The sequence below is a fragment of the Trichomycterus rosablanca genome, chromosome 2, assembly GCF_030014385.1.
Source record: "Trichomycterus rosablanca isolate fTriRos1 chromosome 2, fTriRos1.hap1, whole genome shotgun sequence".
NCBI classification, from domain to species: Eukaryota; Metazoa; Chordata; class Actinopteri; order Siluriformes; family Trichomycteridae; genus Trichomycterus; species Trichomycterus rosablanca.
This window is the reverse complement of record NC_085989.1, coordinates 20,528,241-20,546,106: the sequence shown is the minus strand read 5'-3', so window position 1 is coordinate 20,546,106 and position 17,866 is coordinate 20,528,241. Positions and strand designations below refer to the sequence as shown.

The 17,866-nt window shown below is 37.7% G+C and overlaps 1 protein-coding gene across 3 annotated transcripts; it reads left to right on the top strand.

Annotated features, from left to right (window-relative positions):
• Positions 1 to 3,948: 3,948 nt before the first annotated feature.
• zfand2a (zinc finger, AN1-type domain 2A) lies at positions 3,949 to 13,552 on the top strand. 3 transcript variants are annotated; one of them, XM_062990371.1, is made up of 10 exons: positions 3,949 to 4,075; positions 7,180 to 7,481; positions 7,576 to 7,670; positions 8,809 to 8,940; positions 9,026 to 9,177; positions 10,659 to 10,781; positions 10,865 to 10,949; positions 11,066 to 11,142; positions 12,146 to 12,285; positions 13,296 to 13,552. In XM_062990371.1, the coding sequence occupies exons 2-9, from the start codon at positions 7,427 to 7,429 to the stop codon at positions 12,255 to 12,257; spliced, it is 831 nt and encodes a 276-aa protein (XP_062846441.1). In that variant the 5' UTR covers positions 3,949 to 4,075; positions 7,180 to 7,426; the 3' UTR covers positions 12,258 to 12,285; positions 13,296 to 13,552. The 3 variants fall into 3 exon arrangements, with proteins under 3 accessions (XP_062846441.1, XP_062846440.1, XP_062846439.1); XM_062990370.1 differs by having other exon boundaries at positions 3,952 to 4,075; positions 7,395 to 7,481; positions 12,146 to 12,230; XM_062990369.1 differs by having other exon boundaries at positions 3,952 to 4,075; positions 12,146 to 12,230.
• The last annotated feature ends 4,314 nt before the right edge of the window (positions 13,553 to 17,866 follow it).

Below are 17,866 nucleotides of genomic sequence, written 5' to 3'. Positions count from 1 at the left end.
CCAGCCTGCCACAATGATTTCTAAAAGCCTCTGCTGCCACTTAGTGGTAAAATGTTCTTAGTGAAAGTCTAAAACTATTTAATTTCGACAGAGTATTAGATCAGCAAGCAGTTTTTCTTATGATCAATTTCGAAAATAAAGTCGAAATTATTTTGCAAATAATGTCGAAATTATTTCAAGAATAGTGTATAAATATTATGGCCATAACAACCTCCTTATGTTAAAATGTGGTAAAATTGAGGATTTGATAAAGTTATACTTGTTTAGGTTTCACAAATAAAGAAATAGGCTGCTTAATCTCCAGGCATATTAGATTTACATTTGCTGCATTTAGCAGACACTTTTATCCAAAAAGACTTACAATTATTACTAAATACATTGCAAGCATTTGGGGGTTTAAGGGCCTTGTTCAGGGGCCCAACAGTGGCAACTTGGCTATGGTGGGACCTGAACCAGTAACTTCATGGTTACTAGTTCAGTACCTTAACCGCTGAGCTACCACTGTTTTTACAAGAAACTGTGTTTGTTTAGAAAAAAAGAACCAGATGAACTTGGAAGTTGTTTTGCTGAACCTGAAAAAAAAACCTTGGAAACTAAAAATGGACTAAATAGTCTTGAGCTTAAAATGTAAAAAATACAGTTTTTTAAAACAAAATAACTGTATAAAAAGGTTTTTTCCATTTATAATAGAGCACATTTTTGCCACTGAGGAGGCATACAGTATATAGACTGGCAGACTGGGGAGAATAAACCAGTTATGCAGGATGCTTTGCCAAGGTAGAACAATACTGTGGTCAAAGAGCCACAAACAAAAGATAAACAATAAAATAAAGGGTGGCCGAAAATATCAAAACTAAAAAATGAAACAAAGCGGTAAAACATGCTAGCACACCAGAGCTGACATTCCAAAGTCGGTTTGAATCTGAGCTCTGTCATCCGGCTGGGCTGAGCGGCTACATGAACAGCGATTGGCTGTTGTTCATACAGGGTGGGGAGCCGGACCAAGGGACTTTTCATAACTGATGCAATTATGACCTATGCTGGCTGATTGATGGCGCCTGCACAGAGTCGAGTGATAATGCGTTGATCAGGGTGTGACTCTCTGTACACAAAGCTGATCCGCATATGAACTCGCCTCATGCAGGTGAAAAGAGGCAGTCGGCTACTGCACACGTGTCGGTCTCGCTCTCCGCAATCAGAAGTGGAGATCAGCATCAGTATGGAGGAAGCATAATGCAATCGGGTAATTTTTTATACAACTAGATTGGGAAAAATGCGGAAAAAAAAAATTCAACAAAGAAACAAAAAGACAAAATAAAATCTGCAGCCCAAAGTGTAGACACAATAGACGATGGACAAGCGCACTAGTGGATTAGGAGATATAACACTCCAGCCTTGCCCGGAAAAAAAAGAGATGTTTGCCCAGTAGATACATAAGTCTGTACTGTCCACAGCATCATGCAACTCATGTCCCAAGCAAAACGCAAGACCACCAAGGAAAGTAGGAAACAATAATAAAAAACACTAGCTATGCGGTCCGCCAATGCATGACTACTTATGTATTTAGAAAAAGAGAGATAAAAAATAGAAGAGCTCTTTCATTTAATTTAACTTTATACTGCATTTAGCAGTAGTTTTGCCCAAAACAACTTACAATTGTGACCTAATCCAAACCAAGCAATTAAGGGTCAGTGGCCTCCATTCATTTACTAGTCCAGTACTTAAACTACTGAGCTACCGTTTTATGTTCATGTTTTATCCTAGTCAGGGTTGCGGCAAGTCCGGTTTCCCCAGAATCACCCCAGAATCCATTGCAAAGCCTCAACCATTCACTCTCTCAGACGTAGCCAGTTATGTCTGAATGTAGATGCCTGACTGGTCGATACAACCGGAAGAGTATAAAATGCTTAATGTGAAAAAAGCTTAATGTGGCTTAATGTACTAAAACAACGACCTAAAAGCAAAGCAACAATTTCCGCCCAGCCTTACAGTAAGCAAAGCGCAGCAATTCTCACCTGAATGTGCTGTTAGTGGCAGGGCAGATGGACAGGATTCTATAATCCGAGTCCACTGCTGATCTCTCCAGCAGGTGGACCAGTTGCAGGTTAAATTAAATTTACATTCAATTCTGAAATTATTTTGAAATATATATATATATATATATATATATATATATATATATATATATATATATATATATATATATATATTCATTTTCATGTATATTTTGACATTTACTATAGATCTTATTTTCTACCGTTTTAAATCCTATGTTTCAGTTTTCACACAGTTTATTTAGTTTCAGACTTTTGTCCCAGATCTGATGTGGAGCATGTTATCAACTGAGAGGGGTGTGACAAAATGTGTGACAGCATAACAAAGAAGGTTGATGACCTTCCTCAACACAGCCTGAGTGAAACATGATTTAACACTTTCTAAACACTATATTTAGTGAAATAACTGTGTATGTATCAAATCTTTATTAGGTCGAAAAAAATTGTTTAAAGTGATATCTATCAATTTATCTATCATTTAATATGCTTTATTTATTTATTATTCAGAATCTTTTCCCTCGTTTTAGTGTTTTTGTGTTAAACAGAAATAACTGTGCTTTTAAACAATCTTATGGTTCCTTTCATGAACATGAAATAAATGCTTATTATGTAGACTGCAATATATATATATATATATATACTAAGTACATTTATATCTGTATCACCGCCTCCCGTAGTATTTTTCTGGAACGCTCCAGAATGAAGGCGTTTCTGCACACTGACTCACAGTGACTCAGTCCAAAGGCAGAAATTAATGAAGCCGACAACCGTGGAATTAGCAAACTTTCCAAAATAAAAGCCCTATTCTTTATTTCGTCTGGCGAATGGACTTGAGTGGAATGTCCGAAACACTGTGACTTGCTGCAAAGACCAGTGGATATTAATGATCCTTTATTGCTAACACTGAACCATTACATTGTTGATAGATTGAAATAAAATTAATAATAATTTCATAATGCAATAATAATAATTTTTTATATTAATATTATAAACAAAACAAAAAAATTTTATTATTGGTGTTGCTGCTGTTGTTGTTGTCACATCATGTAACTACACTGTCATTGCTTTGTGATGGTTGGGTCAGCTTTCTCCTTATTATTAATAATTATTAATTATAATGATCTAATTATTAATAACAATGATCTAATAATAATAATAATAATAATAATAATACATGTGTATATTAATACTTTACATTATACTGTCTTTTATTTCATATTTGTATATAGCAGTGCCCCTGTATATTCCTCCCTTATTTTATTTATTAATTTTTTATGGTTGTGCAATATATGTAGAGTTCTGTGTTTCTGCTGCTGTAACGAAACAATTTCCTTTGGGATCTATCTATCTATCTATCTATCTATCTATCTATCTATCTATCTATCTATCTATCTATCTATCTATCTATCTATCTATCTATTTTTCATATCCCTGTCAATCCATTATCACAGTGCCCACTGCCATTCTTGACTTCACTTCACCAGCACGGAGAGCACATAGTCCATATATAATGAGTCCACCTGTTCTACGGGTACAGTGGCTCAGTGATTAGCACTGTTGCCTCACAGCAAGAAAGTCTTGGATTTGATCCCCAGGTGGGGCGGTCCAGGTCCTTTCTGTGTGGAGTTTGCATGTTCTCCCCGTGTCTGCGTGGGTTTCCTCCAGGAGCTCCGGTTTCCTCCCACAGTCCAAAGACATGCAAGTGAGGTGAATTGGAAATACAAAATTGTCCATGATTGTGTTTGACATTGAATCTTTTGTAATGAATAACTACCTGTTCTGTCATGAATGTAACCAAAGTGTGTAAAACATGATAATATTACTACAGTACTTTTGTTTTGAAAGCAGTGGTGAGTATAGGCTGCTTCACAGCTGGATTAGATGGGTGGGGGCGCGTCAGTAGCGAAGCTACATATATTCACAGTCAGTGAGGTAGAAGCTGTGTTTATTTGAAGGAAGTCCGTGTTGACGTTCGTTCTGCTGGTCAAGAAACTACTCACCTGCTTCTGAGAACAACATCGGTATGACTATTTCAAATAGATTTTTATTAGATTTACTACGTTACCATAGTGTAAAGATATTAAATATAGAGTTATGTTCACTTAGCCAGCTAAAATGTTAGCAGATACTGGTGTCATCAACTCCATTACTTCTCATTCATTCAATTGTTTTTGTTTATGTTTTTAACAAAACTGTTCCTTAAATTATTAATAATAATGAGAAATGTAAGGACATGTGAGGTTATATTTTCGAACTAAACCTCCAGCTGTTTCTATTTTTACGGGATAAATCTGGTGATGCTAAGCTACCGAGCTAGCGAGGGTTAACCTGCGCTTTCTCAGAACTGTTTATGTTTATGTGAGTCGAGATTTTAAATGACAGTACTGGTTTGTGTCTTATTCCTGCTTAAAGACTAAATTAAATAGCCCGCTAGCACCATCCCGTAATTACATATATTTGTATCAATGTTTATTTAGTTATTTTTTTAATGTATGTAACTTCCTGTGGTAATCAGTTTGGTCGCATGATTCAGCATTAGGTCCATTAGCTGCTGAATCAGCTCTGTTCTTACTACATACTGATACATTACTGACATACAAGAGCGATAAATAAAGTTTATAACAGTTTTAAAATAGTAATTAATATTATTTATAAAATGGATACTTTTTGCGTCTGAAATATTCTATTCTATCCACAATAGTTTTATTGTCATTTTCCTCTATTTAAACAAAATGATAGAATATGATCTAATGTGCTAAAGTAAAAGTGGCAATAATAATAATTATAATATTAGTAGGATTGCCTGGGAGGTGGCAAAGAAATAGTAACGTTCATCTCAGCTTTGGCAAATTGGTTTAACTATCAGTGTAAGTACTAAATAATGAGTGTGGAGTTTGCATATTCTCCCCATGTCTGTGTGGGTTTCCTCCGGGTGCTCCGGTTTCCTCCCACAGTCCAAAGACATGCAAGTGAGGTGAATTGGAGATCCAAAAATGGTCCATGATTGTGTTTGACATTAAACTTGTGAACTGAATCTTGTGTAACCAGTAATGACCTGCCCCGTCATGAATGTAACCAGAGTGCGTAAACATGACGTTAAAATCCTAATAAATAAATAATGAGTTGCTTTAGCACTATAACACTGACATGATATCTGTTTTTAGATTTTATGCGGTTTATTTTACTGTTGTAGAGCTTTTTAAATCTATGTATTTTTATTTTTATTCTTTTTTTTATGTTTTACCACTGATTTATCTTGGTCAGGGTCACAGTGGTTGCTTTAACTTGACATAGCTTTAAATGTTTGATGGGATAGATAAATGTCTTACTGTCAAAAATGGAATATGATCCAATGTGCTAAAGTAAAAGTAATAATAATAATAATAGGACTGCCTGGGAGGTGGCAAACAAATAGTAACATTCATCTCAGCTTTAGCAAACTGGTTTAACCGTCAGTTCAGTTATTAAGTAATGAGTTGATTTAGCACTATAACACTGACATCTTACTTTTGTAGAGCTTTTTGTATGCATGTATGTACAGGGGTTGGACAATGAAACTGAAACACCTGTCATTTTAGTGTGGGAGGTTTCATGGCTAAATTGGTGAAGGTTCAATTAGCAGGGTAAGAGCACAGTTTTGCTCAAAATATTGCAATGCACACAACATTATGGGTGACATACCAGAGTTCAAAAGAGGACAAATTGTTGGTGCACGTCTTGCTGGCGCATCTGTGACCAAGACAGCAAGTCTTTGTGATGTATCAAGAGCCACGGTATCCAGGGTAATGTCAGCATACCACCACGAAGGACAAACCACATCCAACAGGATTAACTGTGGACGCAAGAGGAAGCTGTCTGAAAGGGATGTTCGGGTGCTAACCCGGATTGTATCCAAAAAACATAAAACCACGGCTGCCCAAATCACGGCAGAATTAAATGTGCACCTCAACTCTCCTGTTTCCACCAGAACTGTCCGTCGGGAGCTCCACAGGGTCAATATACACGGCCGGGCTGCTATAGCCAAACCTTTGGTCACTCGTGCCAATGCCAAACGTCGGTTTCAATGGTGCAAGGAGCGCAAATCTTGGGCTGTGGACAATGTGAAACATGTATTGTTCTCTGATGAGTCCACCTTTACTGTTTTCCCCACATCCGGGAGAGTTACGGTGTGGAGAAGCCCCAAAGAAGCGTACCACCCAGACTGTTGCATGCCCAGAGTGAAGCATGGGGGTGGATCAGTGATGGTTTGGGCTGCCATATCATGGCATTCCCTTGGCCCAATACTTGTGCTAGATGGGCGCGTCACTGCCAAGGACTACCGAACCATTCTGGAGGACCATGTGCATCCAATGGCGGTGCCGTGTATCAGGATGACAATGCACCAGCAAGACTGGTGAAAGATTGGTTTGATGAATATGAAAGTGAAGTTGAACATCTCCCATGGCCTGCACAGTCACCAGATCTAAATATTATTGAGCCACTTTGGGGTGTTTTGGAGAAGCGAGTCAGGAAACGTTTTCCTCCACCAGCATCACGTAGTGACCTGGCCACTATCCTGCAAGAAGAATGGCTTAAAATCCCTCTGACCACTGTGCAGGACTTGTATATGTCATTTCCAAGACGAATTGACGCTGTATTTGCCGCAAAAGGAGGCCCTACACCATACTGATAAATTATTGTGGTCTAAAACCAGGTGTTTCAGTTTCATTGTCCAACCCCTGTATTTTTATTTTCATTTTTTTTTTTTTTTTTTTTATGTTTTAACTCTGATTTATCTTGGTCAGGGTCCCAGTGGTTGCTTTAACATGACATGGCTTTAAATATTTTATAGCTAAGATAAATGTCTTATTGTCATATTTTCCACTATTCAGAAAATTATGAAATATGATCCAATGTGCTAAAATAAAGTGGCAATAATAATAATAATATTGATCATAATGTTAGTAGAATGGCCTAGGAGGTGGCAAATAAATAGTAACATCCCTTTCAACACTGGCAAATTGGTTTAATTATCAATTCAAAAACTAAAGGTTCTTGTGGGGTTTCTTTTACTTTTGTAGAGCTTTTTGTATGTATGTAAGTATTTATTTTAATTTTATTTCTTTTTTATGTGTATCCTGTTCAGGGTCACTGTGTTTTCTTCAGCTTCACAGGAGCAATGCATTAACACACCCCAGACAGTAGGCTTGGCCAGCCATCCCCTCAGTCATGTCTGCATGTAGACGTTGACCGCCTAATAGCACTGCTTGGAATTTGATCCCTGCGGTAGTAGGCTAGCATGATTTACCACTGGGATACTTGAGTGCACTGTATTTCTAATTATTATTATAATTATTACAGTACAGAAAGGTACAGCTTTTCACCATAGTGCCATGGAGTTTCCAGATCTGGGTGAACACTGTTCAGAAAAGTCCTGCAAGCAGCTGGGTGAGTGCTTAGATAATAAATCCATGTTTGACATTTATGTGAATGCTGCTGTGAAAACCGTACTGAACACGCATTCTCCGTATTTATTCAACAGATTTTCTGCCGATGAGATGTGATGCGTGTGAAGATATTTTCTGCAAAGACCACATAACTTACGCTAGTCACAAGTGTACTTCCTCGTATAAAAAGGTATGGAACTTTTCTAAATAAAGCTGTTTCATGCACTTTAATCATGAAGTCTGTATTAACAGTCTTTGGTTGAAAATAGAGGAATCAATTTGATTGTTAATAATGTTAACTAAGAAAGTAGTTAGAATTGTTACTAATCTGTTAATTAAGAAGCTTTAAATGATCTATTAAAATATGAAACACAATACTGGCTTCATGTCAACATCCCTTTTGGCTTTATTGATTGATTACTTTATTGGGAAATTGCAGTTATAGCAGCAATTTACAATTATCACAAGCAGCACACAACTACAGTTCATGTCAATGTAGTACAGGAAAATATAAAATATAAAAAATTAAAAGTAATACAAAAATAAGCTATAAAAATATATATAAATATATAGTAATATATAAAATAAGAATATAAGACATCTAACGCAGAACAAAAACTAAAGGGTAGGCCTTAAAGGTACAGTTATAGATATTGTGTGCAATTATAAGCTGTGCAAATAAAACTATAAAACCATAAAACCAGTACCATGTGCAAATTTACAAATCAAATAGTACAATTTGCTAGGTTTATTGTCTTTCGTGGGTACTAAAGGCTCTGCGTCCTCCTCTTGCACCAGTGAGAATCATTAAAGATTGCCACCGCTGTGGGCAGAAATGACTTAAGTAAACTGCTTAACCTGGCAAGCATGACACTTAAATCAAGTGATAATGATAGTTCTAGGTAAATAGGAGTCCTATTTTTAGTATATTTTGCCTTATGTCCAATTGTGTACAATCTTTTCTATAGAGAAACAACATATATACACCTTTACTTGCAATTTGTTCACCTTCAGACTAGTAGCTGATGCACAATAGTTTCCCTTAGTATTATTTCAGTACATAATAGCTTACTCATTCAACTTCAGAGAAGGAATGCATCTGACCACATGGTGTGCAGAATGTTTTGTCAACTATATAGTGCATAAGGGTGTCATGCAGTTTAGTCAGAATTAGAATTGAGCTCTGTCTTTCTGTACACACTGATTATTGATGGTAATTTATAATCATCATTTTTAACATTTAATGTTATAGTATAAAATCAAGACCTGCTGCTCTATTGGTTGTGTAGTATTTTCATCATAGATTTATGCTTTTTTTTTTGGGTCAGGATGTCCAAGTCCCAGTGTGCCCACTTTGCAATACCCCAATTCCCATCAAAAGAGGGGAAATGCCAGATATCAAGGTTGGGGAGCATATAGACCGTGACTGCAAGTCTGATCCTGCACAAAGAAAAAGAAAGGTAACATTAATTAACCAAAAGAGCTTGCTTCTGTATCAGATTTGTATGCTTCTAAGGTGACTAAGCCTATTTCTTGTTTTGTCAGATTTTTACAAATAAATGCTCCAAAGGAGGCTGCAAGCAGAAGGAAATGATTCGTGTGACCTGTGACCAGTGTCACCTGAACTACTGTCTTAAGCACAGACATCAACTGGACCATGATTGTAAGACTGATGGCAAGTCGGTCTCTAAATCAGGGTGAGTACTGGTCTTAAAGATTGATTTCGATTTAGACTTGTGTGGTAATGCTGTCTGTTTCTTTAAACAACAGCATTTCAATTGTGAGCATGTGTGGCATAATGGTAATGGTAATAGCCATACTGCTAGTAACAGCAGTGTGTTAGTTTTGGTGGGGTTGATCCCTGGGCTCACAAATACAGACGGTGCCTAGGGTGAGTTTTTACGCAGGATGGGGGACGCATTTCAGTGCATGCTTAGTGCTGGTCTCAAGCATCAGGAAGGGCATCCTGTGTAAAAACTGTGCCAAACCAAACCCTGGATCCAATTTTTTGAAAAATACAAGACTGATAAAACACATCTAGAACTAAACACAGAAAGGACACTAGACAAAGAGCATGAATAAATAACCTGTACAAAATCTAGGTACCTATCTCGCCATGAGAATGACCAATGTGTGAATTTGGCGTTAAATAACTGCTGTAGTGGGCTAACGCATTTTATCTCTCCGGCACCCGAGCACTCTTACACTATAAAGCATGATGATTAAGATTCTCTTCAGCAGTTCCTGCGGCTCAGTGAAACATATTTGATTTGGCACAGCTTTTACTCAGTGCTCTTCCTGGCGCAACCCTACTATTTATCTGGGCTCGGGACCTGCATTAAGCGTGCATTGACGTTTACATAACCCCATGTGCCTTCTGTATTTTTAAGCCTAATTTGGGATTTAAAGCCCCAGAGCTTGGACATTGCTGTTACCAGCAGTGTGGCTTACCAATATGCCAGCTGACATTATATAGTCTATTTACTGACTAGGTATTTAACTGTTTTTACAAACACGAGCGGGTGGCACGGTGGGTAGCACTGTCGCCTCACAGCAAGAAGGTCCTGGGTTAGATTCCCAGATGGGGCGGTCCGGGTCCTTTCTGTGTGGAGCTTTCATGTTCTCCCTGTGTCTGTGTGGGTTTCCTCCGGGAGCTCCGGTTTCCTCCCACAGTACGAAGACTTCCAATTGGAGATACAGAATTGTCCATGACTGAGTTTGACATTGAACTTGTGAACTGATGAATCTTGTGTAATGAGTAACTACCTGTTCAGTCATGAATGTAACCAAATTGTGTAAAACATGACGTTAAAATCTTAATACATAAATAAATAATGCCAGCTGACATTGTATGGTCTATTTACAGATTATAGGTTTTCTTTCAGGTCTTATATAACGGTAATCAATTTGGTTTTATTTCAACAACTGTTTTTACAAATGCTATCTGGTAGAATTGGGTCTAGTTTAAACAGTGTGGACAGATTTGAAGTCAGCTATTTAGTCAACTTTCTTTTATTTGCTCAATTTTAATGTCAGGTTGTTTTTTTGCCAACACTGAACTGATTTACATTGTTTACTGTTTTTTTTTTTTTTTTCATTACTGGCAAATGACTTGTTGGAGCAAATCTGTCTAATCTGTTTGTCTAATTGATCTACCCACTCTTCCATTCATTCCCAGACATGCTGCTTTAATACGAGCTCAGGGTGCTTCCAGCAGTAGCGCAACAGGCTCATCCATCACAGGAAGCTCCAGAAATGCTTCGACTGTGGCAAATGGGAACATACGCACACGGAATAGCAGGTGGGTTTCAATTCAGTGAATAATTGTTGCACTTGCACTGTGCTGTGTGGTTTCAATTTCAAGCATATTATTCTTTTCTGCAGTGCACAAAGGACGTCGGCCTCTTCAGCGGTTCATCCTCCAGCACAAAATCCAATACCTTCATCAGCATCCTTTCAGGCTGGACTGGTACTACTACATTCATTCATTCTGACTTTAATATTTAATGCATACTACTTCTGAAATGCTAGACAACGTAGAGTGGTCATTAATAATACAATGCATGTGTGTTTCCCACACTGAAGACAGAGGAGCAGGCTCTCCAACGAGCATTAGAGATGTCACTGGCTGAATCGCCCCGAACCACCCAGTCTACACTCAGGTAGTTTAACTTGTACACCTAAGCCTGTTTACATCATCTGGTGCTTTTGCTTAGTCTGTGCTTAATCGTCTTTTGATCTCACTTTGGTATTGCTGTTAAAGTTATTGTTGTCGTTAACAGATTTAGTATTGATTCTGAGGTTTTAGTGAACTCTATAGACAGTTTTAAACATTAAATGTAATTTTTTAGGCGCCTGAGTGGCGTAGCATTAAATTACTGTAGCCCATTATATCTGAGATGCAGGGTAGTGGGCTAGAGTTCCCCAGTCGTGCTATCAACAAGTCAGCATCTACATACAGACAGACACTGACTGGCTCTGCTTGATGGGGCTGGATGGTTCAGAGCCTGTGATTAGATTGGTGTCCTGTCCCGGGTGTGTTAATGCATTGTGCCCATTGATTCTAGGGATACCGAACCCTGACCATTATAAAGCGGTGGTAAAGCATAAAAATAAAATACGTTTTATTTTGTACATGAGTTTTTCATTCTGGACTTGAACATTTATGTTTAACGTACCTAGTACGGTCCAACTGCCAATCTCCGGAGACAAAAGTTAACATTGAATCAGTGTTGAATCTGCATAAAATTGATCATAAATAAATAAATTCTGCCATTGGAGATCAACATTAATTTAAGACTTTCAAACACTTAGAAACGAGCATTGATTCAATGTAATTTTGTTATCTGGGTTTAAAAAATAAATTGGTTTGAGTAAAATGAAGATATTTGATGGATCTGGTCCCCCCAGACACAGCCTGTATATCTGTATATAGACACCCGGCCAGCCTGGGGATTCAAACCCTGGATCCCAGCAGAAGTTGGCTAGTGTAATTTACAGTTTTATTAATTTTTTTTAAATCCTTATCACAATAAGGAAGGATTCTCTCATGCCAGTCAGAAATTTCCATAACAACCTAGAGCTACAGCAGCGCAAATAGTGCATGGAAAAAAAAACAAAGGAAAATGTAACTGTAATAACCCTGGTGCATTTGTGTGTGATCAGTCCTCAGGAGCAGGAGGATCTGGCTCTGGCTCAGGCCCTTGCTGCTAGTGAGGAGGAGTACCGACGACAGCAGCAGAGACAACAGGTATCCAGAACCATTAGCAGTCAGTAGCATGTTATGCTTGTAGGACCTCAATTAGGTACTTGGCCTGAATGGCATACTCATTGTATTTAGTGGGTGCATGTGGTTACGGGATAGAAGGAAGCATGTGGTGTGTTATGTGATATGATAATAAGCTCACCAAATGCAACAGTCTAAATTCCTTTCCACCTTTGATTTAAATACTTAATACTATACTCTGATCAACTATTCAGGTAAAGCCTTTTTGTGAAAGCCATCCTAATAGTTATCCTATCCCATATTTTATAGACTAGATCATATGGGCATCCATGATGTACAAATAATTGATTATTAAACTCACGTGTTTCAACCACACCCATTGCTAACAGGTGTTCAAGATCTTTAAGAAATATATGCCATAATTTAAGGAAGGCCATTTTTTATTTGGTAGAAACCTGTCACTGTGCACAAGACGCATTTCTGTTTGATGTACAGGGACTCCACTGGTGTTCTTAAGCTCTGATCTTAACCCCTTTACACATCTTCAGAATAAATTGGAATGTTGGTTGCGAGCCAGTCCTTCTTGTCCAACATCAATGCCTGACCTCTAATGCACTGTCCTTCCAGATGAGTGGAGGTGGTGATAACTGAGAGAAAGGGTGGAAACTGGGGACAGGGCCAACTCTATGCTAGTGCCCATGGTTTTGGAATAGGATGACCAATAAATGACTCATGGTCAGGTGTCCACATGCACAGGCACACCGTATGGACAAACGTATTTGCTTGTCAAACCATCCTTTTCCTAACCAGTGCCATCCTCTTAACAGAAAGTAGCATGGAACGGTTTAACCAACCACGTTATGGTTACCAACCACAGACCTTGTTTTTAGGCAGACCAGAGATACCCCCTGACCCCACCCAGGCTTCACAGGTGCCCAAATGTACCAAACTGCATCTTACCAACTACAGGTCTTGAAAAAATTATTTTTTAGGATTAAGATTATTCAACCTGTCCCTGACAATGGACTTTAGGACTTTACTTATATTTTTGCACATCACATTGTAACAGTTTTTTTTCTCACCCCACAGGAAAGGGATTCCAAGCAGTCCAACTGCCTTCTTTCATAAAGTCAGCTCAAGAGGATCCAATGCAATCTGCCTCAACCTATACAGAAAAACACTGGTACCAGTTATCTGAACAGACCATTCCTCAGTTCAGCATACGGTCTCCACAGACTGACGATTTTAACTACAGAGCTTTATGTAAATATTTTATATTATAATCGGGTTAATACATATTCAGTGTAGATGTTTCTGAAAATAAATTATTTTAAACATATTGTAAACTGCTTGTCTGATTTTGATTTACTGTTGCAATCAAAATTATTTTAACACCCATCGCAAATTAGGTTTATTAACAACATTTATAAACTTTCAGGTGTTTGCAATAAACCAAACAAGAACTATTTAAATACCTTTTTTTTTTTTTCAAATTTCACACAAAAAGACACTTTTAATGACTACTGCAGTCTCAGAATAACCCACCCCTTCATGACAACTGCCTTTAGCATTTAGTAGAGCAACATTTTGCTGTTATGATGTGCTGCAAACATAATGCATAGCCATACCATAGTTGGCTATGGGAAAGCAGGTCCCCAATGATTTTGTTTATTTAAATTAGCATTAGCATGGATACATGCTACTTTTGTGTAAGCAATGCTAGTAGGTTATTAATAGATAGTGGTTGATCCTAAGTTTGTATATGAAATATAAATTAAATATGTTCAAATGCAGGCACTCGGGTAGTGCATCATTTTTTTATGCTAGCCCACCATAGCTGAAATCTGGTTTAAATGGTAGTATTTTACATGTCGGCCAGAAATGTGCAGAAACACAATTTGCTAAGTCGAAGTGGGGTATGGCCGAGCACTTGAGAAGGATTGCTGTCCTGTCCAGTGACCTGCCATGACCCTGACCAGGATAAAGCGTTTGCTGAAAATGAAATGAAGATTTAAATGTACTGATTACTTAAAGAATTAACTGACTGGTGCATTAAGGTTGTACTATTCATTATAAAGTACACTACAACACTACAATTTAAACATTTTGTTAAAATATTTGTGTTAATTTAATATAAAGGCATTGTGTTGCTGTGAGGTGGAAAATATCTAGGAGCAACAGCTCGGCCGTACATCGGTAGGCCACGGACAACTGAAGAAAAGTACGTAAAGTTCTGCACAGCAGTGAAAGACAAAAACGAAATATGCCCAGTACATTAAAAAAAACCTCTCACTTAAGATTATACAGAAATAATCATCAATTTCCTTATTAAGACATGAAAATATACAGTAGTGTTCAAAAAAATAGCAGTGATTTTAAAAAAGTGAATAAAGCACAAAATCATTATAATAACTTATTTCCATAAATGCAAATGCACTGAAAATACTACACTTTTAATTCTAAATCAAAACATTAACAACATTTAGCCAGTTTGTGTTCATCCTTTACAGAAAGTTAAGAAAAATGAATATTAGGCTGTTCAAAAAAATAGCAGTGCCAGCATTTTTCTTTAAAAACTCAAAAAATGTATCTATAAACTGAAAATGTTTGAGGTTTCACTTTACTTTAAATTACTGAACTAATATTTAGTGGCATAACAATTGTTTCCGAGATCTGTGTTGCATGGAGTCGACCAACTTCTGGCACCTCTGAACAGGTATTCCAGTCCAGGATGATTAGATTACATTCCACAGTTCTTCTGCAATTTTGGGTTTTGCCTAAAAAAAAACGCGCTTCAGATGTCAGAACACAAGTTCTCTATGGGATTGAAGTCAGGGGATTGGGCTGGTCACTCTATTACCTCAATCTTGTTTGTCTGTAACCAAGATGTTTTGGGTCATTGTCATGTTGAAACACCCATTTTAAGGGCATTTCTTCTTTGACATAGGGCAACATGATCTGCTCAAGTATTCTGATATATTTAAACTGATCCATGATCCCTCGTATGTGATAAATAGGTGTAACACCATGGTATGAAAAACATCCTCATATCATAGTTTTGCACCACCATGCTTTACTGTCTTCACAGTGAACTTTGGCTTGAATTCAGTGCTCGGGGGTCGTCTGACATACTGTCTATGGCCACTTGACCCAAAAAGAACAATTTTGCTTTCACCAGTCCACAAAATGTTGAGCCATTTCTCTTTGGACCAGTCAATGTGTTCTTTGGGAAATTTGAACCCATTCAGGACATGTCTTTTTCTTAACAACGGGACTTTGCAAGGAGTTCTTGCTGGTAAATTGGCTTCACTTAATCATCTTCTGTACTCACTGGGAACTTCAGATGTTCCTTGATCTTTCTGGAGGTGATCACTGGCTGAACCTTTGCCATTCTGGCTATTCTTTGATCCATTCAAACAGTAGTTCCACGCTTCCTTCTGCATCTTTCAGGTTTTGGTTGTCACTTCAAGGCATTTGAGATCATTTTAGCTGAGCAGCCTATCATTTGCTGCACTTCTCTGTATGTTTTTTCCCTCTAAAATCAACTTTTTAATCAAAGTATGCTGTTCATCAGAACAATGTCTGGAACAACCCATTTTACCCAGTATTTCAGAAGGAAATGCGCTATGACCAACCTGTGCAACATTTGCCACCCTCCCAAATTAAATAAGGGCCAAAACTGACACCCGTTCTTCTGCAGAATGAATGACTTCACCAATTAAACACCTCACTGCTATTATTTTGAACAACCCCCTTTCAATCAATGCTTCGATTACTCAGAATGAGTGGGATGCATGTCCTAATTGTTTGGTTTGTTTTGTTTTCAATACTCTACTACACTTTCAAGTAAATTATTTGCTATGTAGAAATAGCATTTCTACTAAAAACTTTGATTTATCAAGTTAATGGTGTTGGACTGCTATTTTTTTGAACACCACTGTATGATACAAAACAAATTCAACTAGCATAAATCACTGATTCCTGCTGTGAATATCATAAATATGATACGTTCTCCCCATTGGTTTGTAGATTTACTCCAAGTACTCTGATTTTCAACTTATCTCCATGATAAATGTCATCTGGTGGATTAGCTATTCTAATTTTTCTGTTAGATGTGCAAGTTATGCCATGCAATGGATTGGCACTTTTTTTGTGGTGCATACCCACTGCGACCTTGGGTAGGATTAAGCAATTACTATACAAAACATTGCCAGTTTAAGTCATAAATATTTCATTTTTAGTCATAAATATGCCATTACAGGAACAGTTGGGACATTTTGTAAAATGTAAAAACGCACAAAACAAAAAAACAATTCTCTCATAATCAAGACTCTGCTCCACACTTAATGATTAACACACCTCCTGAGCCTTTTCAACCAGTTTACATTAGAGCAGCAAAGGCCACACATCTCTAGGCCAATGCAAAGTAGCTGCCACACGCTCAAATGCAGTAAAATAAGAATCTACCTCAGATTCTCTAAATGGAGGTACCAGAGAGACACTGTATACTTGCTTATATTAAACTCCATAGCGTGAGACCCAGGTTGTCCCCGAAATGAAGGCCTAGTTGCCTCCAACTCCAAAGCACGAACCCACAGTCTTTGGGTTTCGCTCTCCTGTTGTCTTATTGCCAGATCACACTCTTTCAGCTTTATAGCCATGATAAACTCTAAATTACTTAGAGGACTTGCCCCAGATGGAGAAGTGTCTAGCTTCATACCCAGGTGTCACTGGTGATCTCCCAGCGGCCTCCACCACTGGAGCAATACCAGGTTCCCCTAAGGTAACACTAGCACCCTCCACCCTAGGAACATTGCAGGCTGAGTTCCGACAACACTCCCCGAATCAGGAGACACTGGCAATCTTTGGTCCTCACGCAGTTTAGCCAGCCTGACCTCCCTTATTTCCGCTTTAAGCTTTAAGCATGGGGTATGGCTACATCATAAAACTTAGCTACCTCCAACAATTCTGCCTTCCTACATTTACTCAAGGCCTCCACTGTTGGAGACCGAATACATTTCTCCAAGTCAAACTCCATGTCCCAACTCCAAATCTTTTTGCTTACAACAGTCTGGATAATCCTTTTTGCACCAAGAACTGTACATCTTTCCGTGCATCTGAGAGAGGTTCCGGCCCAGAAAACAGTATAGAATACGTTTGGCTCTTTACAGTTTCAAGTTGAAATTCTTGATGTAACGGTGTATTGTGTTAAGTGACAATGGTTTTCCAAAGCACTTCCTTGTCCATGACTGAATCTTTTCATAATATTATGTATGGTAAATGGTGAAAGACCTAATTGTTTGAAACTTATTCTTTTTAAACTAATTGATAATTCTCTTATAAAATGTAAATGTGTTGCAGAAATCAAATTTAACATTTGCTTATATCTACAAAATACAATGAAGTTGGTCAGCCAAAACATTAAGTATTTTTTGTGAAGTTGTCAGTTAAACAAAAGTTCAAGGAATTTAACAAATCACATTTTTGTTTTTTATTGCATTTTACAAAATGCCCCTACTTTTCTAGAAATTGTGTCGGTAGAGCCTGATATTCATAATGAAGTTAAAGATGTAGAGATGTTCTACACCTGTATTTTCTTAACCTAGATTACTAGAAGTACAGAATACTGGCACACACGGGTTGGTACCTAATTAAGATAT

Coding starts and splice junctions, on each gene's coding strand:
- zfand2a (XM_062990370.1), top strand. CDS start 7,427: ATGGAGTTTCCAGATCTGGGTGAACACTGTTCAGAAAAGTCCTGCAAG. Junction 7,671..8,808: donor GTACTTCCTCGTATAAAAAG/GTATGGAACTTT, acceptor TTTTTGGGTCAG/GATGTCCAAGTCCCAGTGTG. Junction 11,143..12,145: donor ACCACCCAGTCTACACTCAG/GTAGTTTAACTT, acceptor GTGTGTGATCAG/TCCTCAGGAGCAGGAGGATC.